Source organism: Syngnathoides biaculeatus, chromosome 19 (assembly GCF_019802595.1).
Source record: "Syngnathoides biaculeatus isolate LvHL_M chromosome 19, ASM1980259v1, whole genome shotgun sequence".
NCBI lineage: Eukaryota > Metazoa > Chordata > Actinopteri > Syngnathiformes > Syngnathidae > Syngnathoides > Syngnathoides biaculeatus.
In genome coordinates this window covers 15485507-15507967 of record NC_084658.1, presented here as the reverse complement: position 1 = coordinate 15507967, position 22461 = coordinate 15485507, and the positions used below count along the sequence as shown (strand labels likewise).

Below are 22461 nucleotides of genomic sequence, written 5' to 3'. Positions count from 1 at the left end.
CTTGTCCCCCCCTCCTTAATTCAATTCCCGCTCGCCATCCTTCTCCCCCCCTGACGGATAACAAGCCGGCCCGCTTGTTCGCCGGCGCATGTTCGGCCCATTATCTCCGCATAAGCTAAATGCTAAATTATATTTGCCATTTTGTTTGCGCTGACACGGGGCATCAATCAGCTCCCCCTCGAGAGGTGTGATGGGCCGGCGGAGGAGGGCGCATAAAAATTTCATTACGCTTCGCAGCGCCCCCCCGACAAGGGGGAGATATGAGCGCGTGAAGAGGAGGAGGAGGAGAAAAAAGGGGGGAGCTGATAATGATGAGGAATATCAAACATAATGCGGCCCAAGTAGCTGCCCTGTCCAATTTGTCCTCGTCGCGCGCCCATCGGTTCCTCCGTGTCCCAACAAACGCCGCAAGGACGACGAGGCGTGCCGACGCGCCGAATACAAATGACGGCGTGTTCACGGAGGGGAGTGAAAACGTGCGATTAAAGGTGTGTGTGTGTGTGTGTGTCGGGGGGGTGGGGGGGGGGGGGGGAGACTTTAAAACCGCGGACGGACCGAGCGGAACGCCCGGTTGATGCACCTTCGCACAGCTTTGGGGAAGAAAATCACATTTTTCTTTTCTGTCATAATCCGAAAGAAGATTACACCTAATTAGCATTCATACACTTGAACGCAAGAGCGAGTAAAAAAAATTGCGTTTTCGAGAAGAGTCATAATGTGACGCTAATAAATCATCATCGTAATAAATCAGTCATTTTGAATTTATGACCATCAAATCAATTAAAAAAAGACCCCAAAACTTGCTTTTTTTTGGGGGGGGGGGTGGTTGCAATGTTATGAGAGCAGTCTTATTTTTTTCAAGAAATATACTTTCAGACAAAACATAAAGATGTATTTTGCCATTAATGAAAAGTCACGATCTTACGAGAATAAAGTCCAAGATTGCAATTTTGTTTTCTTGAAGGCAAAGTTTCGTATAGTTAAGAAATACTTCATTGTCAGAGTATTACGTAAACATATATTAAATATGTAGAAAATATTACATTATTCACGATGACTATATTCTTCCCAAAATACCCCTTTTGTTCTTGAAGAAAATATGACAACTTCCCACCCCCTCCAAAAGGGGGCCTTATTCCGTAGGACCCCCCTGTTTTGAGAAAAACGCATATATGCAAAATGTATTTTAATTTTTAATAAAGATGAAAAAGGACAAAACATTAACATTGTTAAAAAGTGTTTTGGGATATTTGTTGCATTGTGCATGTATTTTTGCGTCTCGTATGTTAATGCACTGAACAATATGCATTTGTACTATACATGGAATGAATAAATTCTTCTTCTTCTTCTTCTTTCGGGGTCGCCACAGCGTGTCATCTCAGATGAACGCACATATTTGTTTGGCACAATTTTTACGTCGGATGCCCTTCCTGACTGACGCAACCCTTCTCAGGGAGTGGAGGCCCCAGTGGGATACGAACCCACAACCCCTGGTTTACCAAACTACGGGGCCTCACGTGGAACGAATTAATTGATCATTAATATTCAGCATGACCTAAAAAAATTATAAACGCAAAAATACTGAAATAGAAATATATTTCAACATATTCAAATACTTCACGTTGGTAAAAAAAAAATCATAGAATTAAACAGTCCCCCCCCACCAAAAAAAAAAATACATGTAATCTTTTCTGGTTCTATGGGAATATTGAAGGTTTGACATGTTCACATATTTTCAGTATTCTGTCAATGATTTTTGTATTTGAAAGGGAAACATTAATATGAGGGAAATGTAAATAAATGCAGCCGGCGCATATTTACCTGCGTTTACGTTTGGCAGCTTAGGGTCACGTGACGGAGGGGAGGGAGGAGGCGGCCAGCGCATTTGTCACGAGCGTGTGCGTACGTGCGTTCGGGCAGTCGCGCTTGATGAGCTGCACTTATGAGGATCGCATGCTCCGGGGGTCCCACGCCCCACGCCCCTCCCCCGACGTCCCCCCTGACACATGTTCATTTGCGCGTGTCTGACGCGCGGATCGTGTTGCGCGTGTACTCGCCGCTGCCCTTTGATCCCCCGGGAGGCGGAAAGAAGCTCGGGAGCGCAATTACTAGCGCCGTTGACGGCCCCGTCGCGTCGCCGTTCCCGAGCAATCGATTTGAAAAAAGGCCGAGCGGCACCGAGGTCCGCTGGAACGGATGCGGAGCGATCACAATAAAGATGTTAATTCTCGTTAACAGCGAGCAGCAGTTGGGGGGCGGGCAGAGAAGCTCCCCAATGAAGTTCCAGTAATAGAACCCGATATACGCTTGTGAGTATGAATATATGCTTTTATTTGGTAACCTAGCCCCATTACGATATACTAAGTTGAATTATGTCCTGGTTAAACGGGGGGCTGGAAGCAATGTTCCTTCTAAGCTGCGCAACTGCGCAATTGCGCAGTTGTCGCACCCTCTCAGCGCAGATGAAAACAGATCCAGCGCAGTGAACTACAGCATGATGTCGTTGAGCTGCAGCTCGGCCACGCCGGACCACACACTCTACTTCCTGCTTTACCTGACCCCGCCCACCTCTGCTCTTAAAGGGGTACACTCGTAATTACAAACACGGCCCGTAGAGCAAAGAGTTAGACATGCTGCTTACGTTTTTACTCTTGTTAATGATGGTAAAAGCAAAAAAAAAAAAAAGGAAAAAAATGCTGTTGCTTTAATGAATGTCAGAGTATGTGAATAATGGAGCAAAAAGTGGTGAAACTGGACGAGATTTTCTCTTTTCTGAGTCAAAAAAGGTCTGGTCTGAAGCCAAAGTAGAAAGTGCAGGATGAGATGGTGTACAATGTTAAAATTCGAGGATGAAAGCACAGACGATACGGTTCCCAAAAAGCTAATTTTGTATTTTAAATATAGGAGGCAACATAACATTAACCCTAAAACTGTTTGGGAGCATCATTCAGATTTCAACGTTTCATTGTGAAAGATATTCTGCAAGCAATAATTCAGTTTTACGTCAAGAAAAACAAGACAGCGATATCATTGTGGGTTAAAAAAATAAATAAATGAAAGAAAGTTGGAAGCGACATTTCAAATTTATAGTTCATAAATGGCTTGGATTGGTTAGCAATGTATTTTTTTTTGTTTGTTGACATTTTCAGTGTAAATTAGCAAAAACAACATTGTTCTTAAAAATGTTCTGATTGGAATGTTATCTAAACCTTTGAATGAGTTATGTAATTTCAATGGATGACACTGATTGAGCACAGTGCATACGTCTGATGTTGCTCACAGTGGTCAAAGGGGGCGCTCACGGGCTTCGTGCGTTTGCTCAGACACGTCAAAAATTAGAGGGAACAGCGGCTTGAAGGTATCCTCCGAGATAAACGGGGGCTTTTCTCTTGTACTTACACGTGGAGAGGGGGCACGGGCGACGGCTCGTAGATGTAGCGGCCCTGCGTGTGCCTGTCGTCGATGGGCACCGGCGGGTGGAACGCCGGGAAGAACTGAGGTGCGGCTGCAAGGCACAAAAAAAAACAAAAACAAACGATGTTTAGAGTTGCAGGCTGCCGAGGGCAAAAAAACCGAACCGGGGGAATCGGCACAAAAACTCACAGGCAAGAATGGTCGGCAAAGTGTAGGAAGGCCTGCATGTTATTTTAAAAAAGCTCGCTGAGGTTGAAATCCGCCAGTGGCGCTGTGATTTCAGCCAGCCAACGAGAGGAGGAACGTGATCACGAGAATGACAAAATAAAAGGGTTAGAAATAATAACAACGCGTCGAATATGACAAAAATAAATACTGCACTGGCCTATGTTTGTGTGAAATGTGAAAAAGTTATGATGAGGAATGTAAAAAAAAAAAAAAACACGACCTAAATTATTTTCCATCTTTTTACATTTTTTTTACTTAAAAAAAATAAATAAATGCAAAATATGGATTTACATTTTAAAATGAGACAACAAATTGAACCGCTATAATGATTTTGTTCAAACAATGAAATATTCAATGCTAAAATAAAATAAGGCTTTATTTTTTGGGGGGGAGGTGGACTTATTTTTTTTTTTTTCCCGATTGGGATACAAAACATTTTCATTTCCCAAAGTCCCTTTTAGAGCCCGATTTGCATGTGCATAAAAATAATGGCAAAAAAATCCATAGAAAAATGCCCATTTTCCAAACAATATTTCAAGTTCAACAGAGTAAAACGGGCCAGCACCACTCACTGCGGCGCGTTGTTATGCGTGCGTCAACACGGCGGACAAGCCGCGACGGGCCTCTGAATCACCGGGCGGGTCCCGCTTGTGAAACTGGAAGCCCGCCGACGAACAAAGCGGCGACGTTGCACCTTTTTGCTCGCCGCACGCGGCCTCCGTCTGCACTCCCGCGCGCGCTCGCCTCCATTCATACGCACGCGTCGCTCCACCGCGAGCCTTCTGCCGAGCCGCGGCGCCCCGAGGCCAAACTTGTGTCAACATCTGCATACCTTCACGCGGCGTCGCTCTGATGCTGAGATCTGTACGCTTGGTTTTTTTTTTTGTTTTTTTCCTCCCCCCAATATGTACATTTTTGGGGTTTTTTTTTGAACGTTTCGTTGGCAGGGGGAAACATCTGGCGGCGCGCGGGGGCCGTGGCAGGTGGCCGACAGCTCAACAAGCGACGCTTTATACGAAGGAAGAAGAAGAGGAGGAGGAGGAGGAACGTTCAGGTTCATTTACCTCATCACAAACGTATTTATCCAAAAACTGGATGACTAAAAAGTGGAGGGGGGGCTGCGAATTCGGCGTGCCGGCAAATGCGCTGGGATAATAAAAATAAAGGGGAAAAAAAAGCTCTTTTTTTTTTTTTGATCCGAAAGGTGTTCGTCCAAAGCAAAGTCGTTGGAGCATGCGGTCGTCTGATGGGATCTGAGAAGCCTTAACCCGGCCTTGAAAATCCAAACAAGGCTGGAAATCCTCACCCTGGCTCGCAGCCTTCATTTAAAACCCCCAACTCTGGCTTGGAACCCTAATGAAAACCTATTTTCAAAATCCTAACCCTTGTATAAATCCCTAAAACTATAAACTATATCGAAAATCCTGACTTGAACTATTTTGAACCCCTCACCGACAACCCTTCTTGAAAGCCTAATTTGAATCAATAAACCAGGCTTAAAACTCAAGCCCACGCTTGGAACCCTAACTCCTAAACCTAGTTTGGAACCCTAACCTTGCTTTAAAACCCTAACCTTAAACCTCTTGAAACCCAACTTCATTAACCATAAAGGTTTGCAAACTTAACTCGACTTGAAACCCAGATTTAAAACCCCAACATGACACAATAAACCTTCATATGAAATGCTAACCTTGACTACAAATTCTAATTTAAAACCTTAATCCTGTTGTCAAACCTCAAATTGAAGGCCTAACTTGAAACCAAAATTCTGTCGAAGAACCCTAACCTTAAACCTCTTGAAACCCAACTTTGTAACCAGAAACATTGCTTGCAAACTTCACTCGAATTGAAACCCACATTTAAAACCCTAACATGACACAATAAACCTTCATTTGAAATGCTAACCTTGACCACGAATCCTAATTTAAAACCTTAATCCTGTTGTCAAACAAAAATTCTGTCCAAAAACCCTAACCCTTCTCTAGAACCCTACCAAGGAAACGTCAATCCTGATTTCAGATTCCATAACATTGACTGAAAACCCCCATTCAAAATCCAAACAAAGACACTTTCCCACTCGTCTCTAACAAGGTGACGAGGGGCCTGAATCCCAAACCAAAAAAGGCCCCCGCATATCTCGGCGCTCCGTCCAGCTTCCTGCGGCCCGTGCGGTTTATTTGAATTGCGCTCTCGAGTTGACTTAAGGCGAGTTCTCTCCAAACAGAGGCCGCCACCCCTTTTACGCCAAGCGCGACCCTCCATTAGCCAGGCAAACAGCCGCGTGTCACCAGAGGGAAAGTACACACACACACACAGACACACACTCGAGCAGTGGGGTTTTGGTGAGGGGGGCTGGGGAGTGAGCGGGTCCTGTTCCGGATCCATCCTGCAATCCATCTCCCAAGCTTCCTGTGGGGATGCCTCAGTGTTTACGCCTGGGCTAAATTGCAGCCGCTCTTCTGGATATTCAAGAGGAAGGGCATCTGAGGCAGTTGGGGGGGTGGGGGGGGGGGTTGAGGGTAGCGTTTTGATCAAAACTATTCATCATCATCCAAAATTTTTCCTGCTAATGACCCCGATGTCACTTTGTGCAGCAGCTCTGTTCTTCCCCCTTTTTTTTTGTTTTGAAGTCATTAAGACATGATTACAAGTGGGTCTTAATGTAAAGGCAATTAAGAGGCAAACTTTGACGAGGGCTCATTAGTTTTCACGCGGCGGAATATAATTCCCCCCCATTAAAATTTGGACAGTAATTGCCTCGGACACTTGAACGCCGTCAAAAGAAGAATGAGACCAAAGTACATCGGTGGCGGTGGTACTACTGTAATCCGCCTCTTAATTGCGGATTTTTTCCGTGTCAGGTCACGGATGACCTTTTTATTCCATTCTTCCTCGATGTGAGATCGTTCCATATGAGTTCTTTCCAGACCGACATCGCTACAAGTACTCTCTCTTGAGTAACTCACCCATACGGCGTACCGATACCGCTAATACACTTGTATGCGAGAGATAATTATGAACAAAGACCTTTCATTCCTTTGTACCGATACATTCAAATAAGTTTCACATGTGGGCTCCCTCTAGTGGTACGCTAAAAAAAAATCACTGAACGGTGCAAAGGCAGACGTCTTAACTCCTCTCCACTCGTCAGTACGCCGCAAATATTAGCTGTACTTCAGAGTATAAAGAATATATTGTATGACTGTGAGCGCTGTTATATTGTGCGTCTACGTGTTGCTGCGTCGTTTGTGTTCAATCTGTTACTTAAAGGGTTAATGTACGGCAACATGGCCTAGATGCTATTTAGCGTTAGCAATATGCTAGTGGACCAAAGGTTTGTTTTTGATACATTAATTGTCTTTGTTTCAGTTTCAGTACGACAAACTTCAGCTGGTAGGGGCAGTAAACCTTTCTGATTTTCATACGTTTTATCAGCAATATACTTTGATTAAATCATAATTGAAGTGGAGTATTAATTTTCCTGTTTCAGTCCAGCGCTAATGTTCTCATCTCTTTTTTTTTTTTTTCCTCGAGCCGTGCAACCGCTCGTAAATCTCAGTCAGGTTTTCATAAACAATTCCCCTCCGCGGTTCGTCGCCGCCAATTCCGACGGTCGCGGCGTTTACGCGCTCAGGTCGAGCGACTGGAGCGCGGGCGACGGCGACCCGCGAGAGCACAAAGAGCCACTGATGGATGGCCGGCGAGCGCTCGGCATCCAGAGGTCTGCCACTCGCTAATGTGGAACATATGAAAGCCTGGCGCTGACACATTTTATTATGCCACCTCGCTCAGGATGCCTGAGCTCACCGCCGAGGCATGCTCGGCCCTAAGCCAGCTCCGAAAACTACACCGGGACTGCGCTAAAACGACATAGGGCCTCACTAGATCCGCACTTAACCGCCATTCTATTCACATGTAGGGACTCACCCTGGCTCACAGCCTTAATTTAAAACCCCAACTCTGGCTTGGAACCCTCATGAAAACATATTTTGAAAATCCTAACCCTTGTTTAAATCCCCAAAACTATAAACTATATCAAAAATCCTGACTTGAACTATTTTGAACCCCTCACCCATAACCCTTCTTGAAAACCTAACCTGACACACTAAACCAGGCTTAAAACTCAAGCCCACGCTTGGAACCCTAACTCCTAAGCCAAGTTCTGAACCCTAACCTTGCTTTAAAACCCTCACCTGAAACCTCTTGAAACCCAACTTCGTTAACCATAAACATTGTTTGAAAACGTCGCTTGACTTGAAACCCAGATTTAAAACCCTAACATGACACAATAAACCTTCGTTTGAAATGCTAACCTTGACCACGAATCCTAATTTAAAACCTTCCTCCTGTTGTCAAACCTTAAACTGAAAGCCTAACTTGAAACGAAAAGTCTGTCTAAAAACCCGAACCTGAAACCACTTGAAACCCAACTTTGTTAACCATAAACATTGTCTGCAAACTTCACTCGACTTGAAACCCAGATTTAAAACCCTAACATGACACAATAAACCAATTAATGCATCCCCATATAACAACTCCACTCGAAAAAGATGAAAACTGTTTGAGATCTGTACTAGAAATACACCAGAACTGCAATACACAATTACATACAATACAATACAATACACAGTGGCTTTTTGGTGCCGGTGCCATAAATGCGCTGGAACTACACTAAAACTACACACTACTGCGGGACTGCACTAGAACTGAAGTAAAACTCCAGCAACACTCGAAGCAACACGGCGCTGCGAAAGAGGGAGATCCCATAATCCCGGCGAGAAAAAAAAAAAAAAAAGTTTAAATATAGATGAAAAAAACAGGCTTCTGGAGGGGGGGGGGGGGCGAAACGCGAGGGCCTCAACGCAGAGCTGTGATTAAGTTTGGAGGTAAACATTTGGAGTTAATATCGGGTTTGTGCGGCGTCTCGGACTGAGCCGGGAAGCCGTTGGGCCCGGTGGCCGCCCCCGTCAATCATCGCGCGCTCAAATTGCAACGTTGTCGCTTTGCGGGATGCAGCCGCGGGAAATCAAACGTACGCGGAGTCGGGATTTCGTTTACACGCACAAATCCACACAAGTAGTAGTGTGCTGCTTTATTTTGCATTATGATTGATATTTTCATCTTTTTAATTCTAATGGATTATTTTTATTATGTGCGTGTATCTCAATTTGTAAAATGATTAACTGAAAGTAGGAAACTAAACAATTAATAATTGTTCAATTAATTCTAATCACATAGGTAATAGGTAATAAAACACAAAAATAAGAAGGAATTGTTGACTGATACCAATGAAAAATAAAATGGGATTATATTGATATTTTAGTTTTTTTCCCCCTTCAGGTTTGTTTCCTTTTTGTTTTGTATGTACAAAAATGTACAATAAATATTTGACTTCCGCGCTTAACTTGTGAGCGAACATCTGTCATTTTCAAATGGAAACGCGCCAAAGTGAGCCCCGCCCACTTCTGGATTTTGCTTGATTACCTGGATTGTTTCCGGTCTAATCACCTGATTAGGTCTGGATTGAGGACCCTAGACCTGTTCGCGCTCGAGAGGGGAACTCAGCATGCGCGGCACTATCTGCCCCCCCAGCGTCTATCTCCCACATTTGCTGAATTTCTCCAGCTTGGGATAAGCTGGTGGGGGGAGCCGAACAATGCGCTATGCGCCGGGCTCTCCCCCCCCCCCAAGCTGGGAGAGATTCACACAGCAGTTTAGTAGCTGGAAAGAAAAAAAAACTATATAACGCATCCCTCCACACCTCCCTCCCCAAGTCTTTATCTCCCTCAGATCCTTCCCTCCAAATGCTGATACGTCTCCCGACACAAGGCGAGTTGATTTAAACCTCAAGTTCACTCACCGGCGGCGGCCCACGTCTATTTTATTTTATTTCCGAGCGCCGGCTCGGGGCTTTATTTGGCCGCCTTCCGACATTCCGCGCTTACGGCCGGCGTTATTGCTGAACTAACACTGAAATTGAGGCCGGTGTTTTGTCTACGGGAGTCTGTAAACGTCCCGGGCCTTTCCCTCCTCAAAGCGTCTTATCGCTGATGGCGGAGATATGAGAGAACACGGGCCAGAATCTTTATAAATAAAGACCTTCTCGGGTATCTGCTGGCGAAACCCTTGTTTGACACTCACCGGGGAGAGTGAAAGCCCAAAAGTGCAACCTGGGAACTACGATTGTCCCACAACTACATTACAAGGACACTGGAACTGGACTAGAACCACAATAGTTCTACACCAGAACCAGGCTGAATTGAATTGCCACAGTACAAACCACACTGTATCTAAATTAAGACTACGTTAGGCCCGCCCGCAACTCGTGATAAAAACTGAAGTACACCTGAAGAACACTAGCGCGAAAAAAGTCCTCGAATAGAACTAAACTATAAGTACTCCATTCTGGAACAACATTCGGACCCAAGTAATACACATCAACCACTTGAAATATGGGAAATGTACAAGTGCACGACAATGAGTCCTTCCAAAAAACTACAACTAAACTCGAACTCCATGAAAAGTCAACAGCGGGAGAAGTCGATTTCAACTCCAGCTGCTCGCTCCCTCTTCTCTGGAAGCTAATCGCTTGTTTTCGCCCCGTTTTCCAAAACAAGGACAAAGTTGTAATCCATTTAGCGCATGCCCCCCCCCCACCACCCACCCCACCCCACTACGTCAACCGCATCCACCCCGGAATAATCCGGAAAGATTGCAAGGTGCTATCAAGGGAAACGAGAGGCAGAATGCGAGGGGAAGTGAGGGAGAAGTGACGGGGGGGAAACTTGCGTCACGGTGATTCTTGGCCTCTTTGTCTCGCAGGTGGCGCTCTGGGCTTCCCCGCAGCCCAGGCTCGGAGACAAACGGTAGGGGGGGTGTGGGTTTTCGGGGGCTTCGGCATAAGAACCTCGGAGAGGATTAAGCACCGGCGGAGCGCTTTAATGAGACCTGAAAAGTCGCCGGGGCCGGGGCCGAGGCCCCGCTTCCCAGAGGTCCGCCCTCGCGGCCCCCGTCTTGCCGACGGCGGAGCCACATCAAAGGGAGAACCCGGAGTCGATGGGGGGTGGGGCGGAGGGGAAGCTGCCCCGCGTGGAGGAATCCCTTATCTCCCCCTGAGAGGATGCTGCTCTGCACTCCGAGATTGTCTGGAGCTGCCACCTGTCTCAGGCATCTTTGAAGGCAACACTAAAGCCTGTGATGGGCCTGACCTCCTTGCGCTCTCATTCTTTTATGTCTCTCTTCGTTTTAGGCTTTGTTACTCACGCCGCTCCCTCCTCCGAGTCCCTCGCCGACCGCCGCTCGCGTTCTCCTGCCGCAGACTTCTTGTCACGGCTTCTTCGGCCTGTCCTCATCAGCTCAAGTAACCAAAACAGCTCAATTCCACAGACACTGTGATGTTGTCAAACATAAATATCAAAACTGAGCATCTAGCTCGCTAGCTAGCTAGCTATCTAGAATAACCTACAACTAGCACAACAATAAAAACCAAGCTACACTTGAGCAAACTAAAACTACATTGAAGCCGCAATCGAAGTAAACAATCACGATTCGGCTTGACTTGACCGGGACCAGAACTACAACGCTCGATTGTGCAAGGAACGGCATGTTCAGCATGTTTCTTGTATCTCATTAGAAGTGTAAAGTAGCTAAAGTTGTGCCCCGCTGAGCAAAGGCAATGATGTCAGCTTATCTTTGGAACTATAGAAAAGAAACACGAGCAAAGGGCCTGAACTAACCAGCTAACACACGCGCGAGCGATTATCCCGCTAATAAGGAGGCTAGCGGCTCTGTAATCAAACTGTTATTGTAGCCGAGACGCCGCAAATCTTGCTTTTAAGCCTGCGCAACATCAGCAGAGTGTTTTGTGCGTGCGAGTCAATGGCTCCATTCAGAAGTCGGGAGAAAAGAAAGCGCCACGAAAGCGGTGGACAGATGTTGTCGCGCTGATACGCCGGCGAAACGCCCTTCTTTGAACGTGCTAAGTTCCCTGGAAATTCTGCTTAATTCTCCTTTAGCCCCCTTCGCGTTTAATCTCGTCATTGTTAACGAGAGCCGGCGTTATTTCTCCAGACCGCGTCGCCTGACTTTAAGACACTTGAAAGTCTGATGAACCCTCCTCCGCTCCCACCCTTCAAGTCACGGGGCGCTACAAAGAGGAGCTCGTACGCCAGATCGGGGGGCTATCTTGCCAGCGAGCGATGCCGCTAATAAGCTGTAAAAAGGGGATCATCTGATTATCCCTGGTGTGCCGGACCACCGGGACCCCCGTGCTGTTCTGTCCTGATGAAAGGCGCCGGCCGCGAGTGCGAGGCGTCCCTTTCGTTTGCCCGCGGTGCGCCCGGGGCTTCTTCTTCGTCTTCATGCCGAGGGATTGCACCTCGCCGCCGCGCTCAACATTTGAGGCGTCGCAAAGACAAATGTTTACCCCGCATCCTCGCACCTCGGGCTTCCTTTGAAGGCACGCCGGCCTCTTCTCGTCAAGCTCTCCGGGGGTCACTCACTGGTTTTCAAACGCTAAACTACTACACCAGGCTTCTTCTTGTCAAGTCCAGAACATACACGCAGACTTGAAGATGAATGGAAATGTCGTGCGCAGCCCACATGAAGCGAAGAACTGTAATTACTTGTCGGCACGTCGGGGCCGTTGCTGTGCCGATCACGTTCCGCGGCGGGGACGGCCGGCCGGCCGGCCGGCTCAGTTCAGTGGTCAGCTGCATTTTGATATCGAGACGGACGACGGATGGACGTGCCGCGGCTCGGCGGCGCCCCGAGATCAGCTCGCCGAAGCAGTTTTGCTGCCCAACGACCCCCGATGACCTGCTTTCGTCTCCTCTGCGGATTGCGTAGTGATCCAGGTGTTAGTCACTTCCAGCCGGGCTTAGGGGCTGAAGGGAACACTGAAACTAAACAATACACTGCAACTACATTTGAACTTAATAAGCGTTAAATTACAATCAAAATAAACTCACTAACGTTGACTGCAATAAAAATAAACTACAACTCCACTTGCACTATACTAAGTCTAAAAAAATAGAACTGCGACAAAACAAAACAAGACAAGGGCTGAACTAGATTACATGTAGAATTTTGCTAGACCACAATAACAGTAAATTAGAATTCCATTTAAAAACATAAAGGAAAGAATAAACTAAAACAACATAAGAGCAGCATAAGAACTTAAGTGGGACAACACTTGAGCAATACTCGAACGAAATTCAAACTACATTAGAACAAGAACTGAAGAAGACTACAAAGAAACTAAGACTACTCTTGACACGTACTAGATCTAGAACTATAATTGTAATGAACTACTACTGCAGACATAAACTCGAAGCCTTTATTGGCCAAGTCTCAGCACAATTTGTTTGGTCAGCGACGTGCTACGGCTCAGCGGCCGCAGAGATCAGCTCGCCGCAACCGCGCAACCTCCCCTGACCTCCTTTCCTCCCCCGGATCCCGGAATGATCCAGGTCGCAGTCACCTCCGGCCCGGCTCAGTCGGCGGCGTTAGCGGGGGGATACTCGCGAAAGGGAATCCCGGGGCCAGGAGATCCTCGCGTGCGCCGCCTCCGGCTTAGCGAGCTCGGGTTGTGCCATCAGTCAAGGACAACGAGGCTTTTGTGCGAGGATTTGACAGGAAACGGCAGTCGGACCGAAAGACGGTTATCAGAGTCTGGAGGAGATGCGTTAAAAAAAGTCATGTTGCCAAGCTAATTCTTAAGCGGAGAGACTTTGACTTCACCCCCCTCTTCATTTTTTTTGTTTTCACCGCCGCATTCTCTGGTGTTTTAGCAGCCGTTTTAACATTTGCGATAAATCCGCGGCCAGTAAAAGAAAGAATAGGGCTTTAAGTCCCGCCGCGCATGTGTTTGGCGTTGGCACGGGAGGCCAAAATGTTGAAGAAAGACGCACTTTAAAAGTAGACGACTGTTGCTGGACCGCTGACCGGCTAATCGGCGCATAATGTAAACAGACGTGGCATTCACGCTTAAAGACAATTAGGATCTCGGAAAAGCAAACACCCTCCTTGCTCATTAATCCACGTCGCAATCCTTTCCTCCTTATCCCCTCCGCAAAAGCCTCCGTGTATTAGCGCGGCGGTAAGACGGGATGCAGACTTTTATTCAGCGTGTTTGCCCAAGGAAAGCGGCTAAGACTCACCGCGATTAGCTAATGCTAACAATAGGGGCCATGTTTCCTTAGCGGCTCCTCTGTGTTGCACTCAAGTGGGTGGAAAGCCCAAAAGTAAACACGAGCTCAGGCCAAGGACGATCGCGCGTCGGGGGGAAAGGAAACGCCGAGCCGGCCGCCCCTTTCTTCTTTTTCTCGTTATTCTTCTCGGGAAGCGGCCGCCAGGTGTGCGGAGGCTGCAGGTGTCGTCGCATTTAGGCGCATTAAGCGCCGACACGGGCCAGAAGCAACCGTAAGCCGATTTATGGGCTTCTGTGTTATTGTGCGGGGGGACTCTCCATCACTAGCGCACACCTGGGATCAATTTTAGGAGGCGACTTTGCGCGCGTGTTACATTTTAAAAACTGGGGCGTGTTTACTGGCGATTAAAAAAAGAAGATGTATATTTGCATCAAATACTTTGGAAAAAATCGACTTTCTAATTTAATGTGATGAGTTTTTTTAAATCTTGCTTTAAAATCATTTCAAAAAATAAATACATAAAATTACAAAATATTTTGGATGTTTTCTCTTTATTTTATTATTTGTAGCAGTTTTTAAAATTAAACAAATACATGTTTTTGTGACAAATTCTCATTCATTTTTGTTAAGTAATAAGAAAAATGAATTGAAAATATTTTTAATTCAGATTACATTGTATAATTTCTCATTCATTTAGTTACAATTATATGACCACTTAATTCATCTGTACATTTCAAAAATGTTGTTTCTGCGGCTAATTCTCATCCATGCTTTTCATTTAATATTAATTTCATAAATATTCCATTTTAAAAAGGTACTTTTACTCATTCAATTCTTATAATGTAATAATGTTAAATATATATCTAAAATGGTTTATTTTATTCAGATTTTTTTCAATTTTTTGATTTACAATAAATCACTCAAAATTATAACAGATATATTTGGCAGCTGGGGTAGGCTCCAGCACTCCCTGCGACACTCGTGAGGATAAGCGGCTAAGAAAATGGATGGATGGATGGATGGATGGATATTTATATACAGTGTCATAGTTTTGTTGTTTTGCTAATCACTACAAATCCTTGAGCAAATCAGAATAATTTGGAGATAAAAAAAAAAAACAAAGAATAAATACATTTTACTTTAAACAATTTTAGGAATTCAAACAAAACCTGTCAAATGAACGGAGCAACTATTCCAGGACTTGTGGGACTGGACTAAAGAAGGACGCGTGTAACCCGCGAGCCACACTTTGGCTCCCCCAGATGCGGACCCCGACGTACGTGTTACACGTTACACCTTGGGTTCACGAGCACGGGTGACCCCCCCCGGTTCAAAGCGAAGCGAGGGCAAGCCCGCCGCCTTGAGGGAAGCCCCCCCGCGTTCCCAACACCTGCCACGGATCATAACTCTCCCCTCGTGACACTAATGCGTTTTGCGACTGGCTATTATTAGCGGAAACACGACTAACTGGGTTTGTGGGGCGTGCTGAGCCTCAATTATGACCACGGATCTACGCCATCGAAATAAAAACAGTCTGAATGGAATTATTGATTGTGTCAAGCATGTGGAATTCATCACTTTATGTTTTTTTTATGGTCATTAGAAGTTATGGCGCGGAACAGCCAAACGACAGCGTGGCAGGTGAAGTCCATAAAAATTGAGCCGCTGGTCCAATTCAAGTGGAATTAAGTTGGATTCGGTGCAAAAACGCAAACGCGCGTCATCCATTTTCTACGGCGAGGAAACACACACAAGCGCGGGGGCGACGTGCAAATAGCAATTTTAAAATAGTCCCCCCCCCCCAAAAAAAGAGAAATGAGAGACGGAGATATGATTATTACAGTCATTTTATAAGATGTTCTACGGGCCTCCTGACGCTAGATGGACTCCCCCCCCCCCCACTTCTTCAGCATTTGAACTCAATCAGATTGACTTTTCCGCATGACCCTTCGTTACAGCGTGACCCCACCACCCTCCCCACGCACGAACACGTAAGACGTCGTAAAATGAGAAGTGGCAGTGTTGCTGAGCGAGGCGGGGACGCGACGGCCGCTAACGTTCCGTCAGCGGTCGTCTTTTCAACGAAGGCACCTTGAGTAAGTGGACCTGGGCTGCGCGGTCGGGGTCCGCTGGGCCTGAACCCGTTGAAGGAGAATTGAACAAGCGATTAGAGCTCCTAATCAGACGCCCAAACACTCTCAAATACATAATTGACATTTTCACACACACACAATTGAAACGCTCTCACACACACCGCACGCATAACTGCAAATGTCACATATACTCTTGAGCACTCTCAAATACATGACTGGAACCTCTCACGTGCACTAGCTGATGTGGTCTCACACACTACTGAAAACAATTTCGTCTCAGACGCTAACGAAATGCTCTTACGTTGACTACGTAAAACAATTCCGTGTTCATTGAACACGAGAAAATCGCGCGCTCCAAACTCAATCAAAGAAACGTGGGGCCAGACCATCCTCACGACGTATAAGGCCATCGGAAGATCGATCCTGAACTACGCGGCGCCCTTGTGGACTCCCGACCTGAAGCTAACTCACTGGGACTCCCCCTCCAGGCAGCCCCAACACTACCCTTGGAACCGCCACGGGCTACCACAAAATGGCTTCCATCGATCACCTGCACGCCGAGTCGAAACTCCTTCCGGTACGCGAGCGCAATGAGCACTTCAGTGCTATCTTGAGATGACAAGGCAAGAAGCGTGCCCCAGAGCGTTGCGCAAAACCGTTCGCGATATCGAGCCACGCATCGAGCAGTGCATTCATCGGCTGTCTGTCGACGCAGAGGACTACAGTCGCGGCCTCTCGGCGATCCATCGAACCGCCGTAGCCGACGGGATCGCCGGCTACAAACCCGACATCGTGTCGGGCGGCCACACGCCTCCGGTAGCCGAATCCGAAAGACAACTCCCACGGCCCGCGAGATCGACGTTATCGCAACTCCGTTCGGGCTTGTGTCACAAGCTAAACAACTATCAGCAGTAATAAGAGCTCCACTAAGTGGTCGGGGTCCGCCGGACTTTTCACCGCCGTTCGTCCCGCCCCCGATTCGAAAACTCGCCGAAGGTAAACCCAACAAGCAATTAGCCTCCTAATCGGACCCTTGCTAACCCGATCATCTGGCTGCCGTCCACCTTCGCCACAAATGATCTCCGCCGGATCACGCCGGGCTTCCTCTCGCTTGTCAGGTCTCGGAGTAGCGAGGGAGGGTGGGGGTGTGGTTCGACTTTGAGGTGTTTGAAGTGTGACTTGACGAGAGCGAGCGCAGCGTTCAGACGGGCCGCCCTAATGAGGGAATTAGCCGGCCATACTAAGGCCTGCGCTATGTATGAGAGGCGCCTTCAGGATTACCTCTCACACTCTCTATTGTAATGCACGCAACCGCACTAAAATTGAAAAATTATGCGCTTTTACGCGGTGGTGTGAAACGCTCTCACACACTATCAAAAAAATGATTTGCTCAAGCGCTAATGAAATAATCTCACACACAACTGTAATGTTCTCACACATTCCAGCAACATTTTCACATGAACCACCCAAAAAATACTCACGTTCAATCGCACATTCATTCTCCCACGTACAACTGAAGCAGTTCGAAAACAAACTTGCAACACACACCACTGAAATGCTCTCACACAAAAAAAAATTGGTTCACTCAACCACTACTGAAACTCTCATGAGCGCTACTCAAGCCCTCTGACATACATGACTGAAAATGTATGCACTCACATTCACTGCTCAAATGTGCTCACATTCCTGCGCCTCACACAATTTAAGTGATCTCATGAACTCTTATGAAATGCTCTCATGTGTACACTCACGTTCACTGCTAACATTGTAGTAGTGGCAAACACTCACCTTCACTTCTGTCATGGTCTCGCGTCATTCTGAAAAATACTCTGTCACACGCTCCTGAAACTCGTCGATAAAGGGCTGCCACATTCTAGTAAACTCTCACACATGCATTTCTGAAATGCATTCACATCCTGCTAAAACAAACGAAAAAAAAAAAACCCTCTCACACATAATCTCACATAGTGTACTGAAAAATAATTCAATCACGTAAACAGTGAAATTCTCACGCAGTTACTCCTGATAGGTTCCCACATACGCTACTGAAATGTTCTCACACACACACACACGACTGAAAGCCTCTCACACACTCATGTAGAATGACTTTCTCCTTTCCAGTGCTGACACACTCTCACAAAAAAATACCGTCATGACTGTCCCACTCAAACGCTCTCACACACACGCGCATCACGGTTCCAAAGGAACACTTGAAGGTTTTCTCACGGTAGTGCGAGTCCAGGTAGCCGTTGCGGGGGTCCATGGCGAAGAGGGTCCCCCGGTAGGGCAGCGCGTGTTCGGGCAGGTGGGGCAGGGAGCCGTGGATCTCCTTCTTGAGCAGCGAGGGCCGCTCCTCCGTGGACGTGGACGGCTCCTCGGTCACGCTGCGCTCAGCGCTCAGGGCGTTGCGCCTCTCGCGGTGGTGGTGGTGGTGGTGGTGGTGGTACGGCGGGCCCGAGTTCTCATCCTCTGCCAAAACACCACCGAGGGGTTCGTTAGCCGCCGTATTCATGTCATCGAGACGAGGGCTTTTAGCAAAAAAATATATATTACAGGGCTCGTGATATGAATGATAGAATCGTGTTCCCTTTTTTTGTTTGTATTAAACCAAAAAAAAAAAAAAAAAAAAGCACAGGCTTTCCTCACCTGCAATCTACTGAGGCTTTTTTATCACCAGTGTAAACACGCTCAGGGGTTCAGCCGCATGTGGGAGTTGAGGAGTGTACGGGCGAAAGCGTTTCAAAACTTGAGGATTTCCCAGAAGTCTGCTCTTAAATTCCGCTACCCCCCCCCCCCCCCACACACACACGCACACACTCCTTTAGAATTCCCATCGAGAGAGCGAGAGAGGCTTCCCGACCGCATTCCAAGCTGCCCATTAAACAAGCGTCATGTGTTGTATCAAGCGCCCACCCCACTCCACCCCCCTCGGACTGTTCTTAAACTAAATCTCTCCTCCGCTGTCTGATGGAGAAATTGGGAGGGGCGGGATCTCTGGGGGGGGGGGGGGCGGGGAGAGCTTCCTGGCACGCCGGCTAAAGAAGGGGATAAACGCCCGAGTTGAGTTCAAGGGCTGAGCTCAGCCACGAAAGACGCGGCCTTTGACATGGGGTTTGACCTTTGAACTGGCATCTACGCACAGGGGGGGGACTCAGCCAGCCTCCGGACTGGGGGATTAAGATTGAAGATTTTTTTTTTTTGTTTCTTGAGTACACTTGGGTACATTTTCACGGGTCGCTCCAGCTCTAGTTCAATTTAATCATCGCAAAAGATATATATATATATACATAAATTAAACAAGGAGAGAACAAAATGGGGTCGAAATCCGGCATTGTTTTTGGGAGTGGATCAATCTGATACACCACGTGAAGGGACGGGGGAGGTTGCGTGATGTTTTTGCGGCCAGTTCTTATCCCCGGCCGTCATTTAGTCATAAAATAAAATAATAGCATAATAATATTCTTTGAAATATCACGTTAGATTAATAAACCGAACTAGAACAAGGAGATCTAAGGTAGCAGGATGTGTTAGCGGCATTAATGTCATCCGTGCTTGTTATTTCAAAATATATACGACAATTCAACAAAGGGCCTTCCAAAGAAACATTTTTTAAAGATTGTTTTTCTACATTTGGCAAAATGGAAACTACGAGAGTTTGACCAAATAGTGTCGTCCCTTGCCCCGATTTGGATTGAAGAGGAAGAAGCCGTCTTAAATTGTCACACCGGGGCGTCGCATGGGAAGGTTGCAACAGGGAGACCGGAAGAGTCACAGAAAGGCGGAGAACTGGACAGCCACAAAAAAAGTTCTGAAACATCCAAAACCTCACAGATCCAACGATTTATTTTTTTTTTTTTTCTGGTCACTTTTCGCTTTTGACGCTTCGGCCGACAACTTTAGGACTTTCCAAATGTTTTGTATTTGCTCTTGAGTGCGCCTCCGCCGCCGAATTAGCCAGCAGACACGAGCGCCCGGCGGCCTTTTAACTGCAACATCGCTCCATTTATAAAACATCAGAAAAATAAACTCATAAATATGTACTCCGGTCAGCTCGCGCGCTGTCAGATGTCGACGTCAGACGATGCGAGGGAAGCGTTTTTCGTTTTTCATTTCCCGCGAGCGCGATTTTTTTTTTTTTTTTCCCAGCCCGTGTCGTCAGCGGCGGATGAACCCAATTCCCGAAATCCCTTTATGTTAATATTGCGCTTTGCAAGAGCCAGACCTATTAATCCAGCTTTAGAGCGTATAAATGCCATTATTCCCTTAATAAGATCACGGGCTGTGCAGTATGGGATTAAATGCTTATATCATAACTGACGCTGTCATTTCCTGCGGATGAGGGCGGCTCGCCTCTCCTCAGCCTGTCGGTTCCGCGTTAAAGGATCCCGACAATTTGCCGCCGCCGCCGACCCCGTCATGGAGTGAGAGCGGGACCCGTGGGCTGCTCCATCCTGCCCCCCCCACCTCCGCCCCCCCTTCAGGATGTGGCCTCCTTCACGTGGCCCTGTTAAGGTAACGCTCGTAATTACGGCCCGCTTTTCTTGCTCTTAATTGGCTGCTCGAATGCTGACTTTTTAAACTTTTTACACCGAGAACCACCTCAAATAAATATTCATCTCTCCAACTATAACAATCAGCAAGTAGTCGCCAAAAAATTATATGAAAAATGAGGCAGTTTGAGTAAAACGTATACGGCAGTGCGGAAACTTACCATGTCCAAAATTGGTCCGTTTCTTTTCCATGTGGTGCTTTTATTTTTACGAATTATTGACCAATTTTACATACTGAAAAAGGCTTTTTTTTCTTTCTTATGACCATGCAAAGTTACCAGAGGATTATTAGGGTTTCCTGGAAGATTTGGGATATTTAATATTACTGTAACATTATGCACGGTTTCGACCATTTTACAAATGTACCAAAGTAACCGTTTGAAAACAAAAAAGTTAAATACAACTGAACTGTAATTAATAAATGTACTGTAGGATTAACCACTTTCACGTTAGGCATTGTTTGAACATTAACACTGCACTATTTAAATAACGGTCCTATTCAAAATTATTTAACAAATTGTTTTGAAATTATTAGTATTTTTTTTAATGGCCACTATAACGCATAAGACTTGCAGTAGGGTACGTGCACCGCGATGAGAATCACTGGCGTAATGTGTAAAAAGTACAGAACCGTCCGGCACCGACCCCACCGGGGGTGCCCCCCTCCCACGGCGATCGGCTTCTGATACTACCAAGAAAACCCGCAGGACAAAAAAAAAAAAAAAGTGCGAAAGAGGTTGACGCCTTCGCCTGCCGGTGAGGTCAAGCGACTAATTGCTCAATCACAGATGTGTCAGGTGCTCCCCCCCCCCCGCCCGGGGGGGGTTCATCAACGCCCCATACAGCACCTGAAGGGGCTTCATTACTGCAGCGCAAAACGGCTTCAATGGTTAACCAAACATTCAGAGGCACAAAGGGTCAATTGACTCCTGGGTGGACGCGGACCAGAGAAGAAGAAGAAGGTTTTGTCTCCTAGTGTGTGTTTGAGAACAAGTTTTCCCCTTCCTCATTTTTCATTCTCTCTTTTATTTCCCCGTCTTTTCCCATGGTCGCCGCATCCGGGCCTCCGCCGGTTTTCCAGGTCTATTCAGACCGGCACAAACGCGGCAGCCGGGCCTCTGCGGACCGGCGGGAAAGAGAGGGGGGGGGGGGGGAATATATATATATATATATATATATATATATATATACTCGAACTATCCCGCTCTGCTCTCTCGCTCTCTCACTGCGGTGATTGAATTTCTTAACATCTTTTCAAAAAGCGCTTAAATGCCTGCAGGCGAGGGGAAGAAACAAGCTAATGGTGGATGGGGAGCACTGAACAAATTTCAGAGCCCTTTCCTGCTCGCGTTTGAGGTTGAAAGCGCGCTGCCGCCTTTCAACTGTTCAAAGTCCTCCTTCCTCCTGCAGTGTCACTGAAGGATTTGAAAAGAAGGTAATTGTGCTCGCTGCCGTCCTGATCAGAGCGCGCGCCCCGGCTTTAGTGCTTCCTCCGCCACTAGAAATGTACCCGGTGCTCCGCTGCGGCATTCTTGCCCGAAAACCCCTTTTAGCGCCGGTCCTCCCCTGCGCCTCAAACGCTCGCACCCGTGCGTTCTCTCCTTTCAACACCTGCGAGCCGCTCATTAAGCTCCCCGATATTGTCCGTTGATCCCTATTGTCAAAACAGCCCGGAAACCGTCGGGGTGGGGCGGGCGGGGGTTGGACGCAACGAGTTTAATCGGGGGGCAGTGACCCCACACCCTTGTTGTTTCTTTTTCCACGCTCGAAACGACTCCAGCTAATATCCGATGATTTCGTATTCTCTTAAGAAGGAACAAGAAGCGTGCAGCCAACGCAGTCCTTCTTTCAAGAATACGTCCCTGCGCTTTTAAGCCCGTGTAGTCCCGCCCCCGCTATTCTCGCTAAACGTGGACTGCGCTCGACCTGACGACAATTATTTTCTCTCATCTCGGCAAGATGATCTTGGTCAGACTGGAATTATTCCCTCAACAGTTATCAGCATTATGCAAGTCACATATCGAG

General features: G+C 46.9%; 1 protein-coding gene across 6 annotated transcripts in view; it reads right to left on the bottom strand.

The window, feature by feature from the left end:
• gli3 (GLI family zinc finger 3) overlaps nucleotides 1–22461 on the bottom strand; it is a 97209-nt gene that overhangs the window by 38101 nt on the left and 36647 nt on the right. For 5 of the 6 annotated variants that reach the window (XM_061804534.1, XM_061804533.1, XM_061804532.1 and 2 more), the window contains 2 exons: nucleotides 18113–18355; nucleotides 3400–3505 (listed from right to left, as the gene is read on the bottom strand). In XM_061804534.1, coding sequence (XP_061660518.1) covers nucleotides 3400–3505; nucleotides 18113–18355 — 349 coding nt within the window. Of the gene's footprint in view, nucleotides 1–1821; nucleotides 1897–3399; nucleotides 3506–18112; nucleotides 18356–22461 lie in introns of those variants that run through there. The other variant, XM_061804538.1, reaches the window with a different exon arrangement.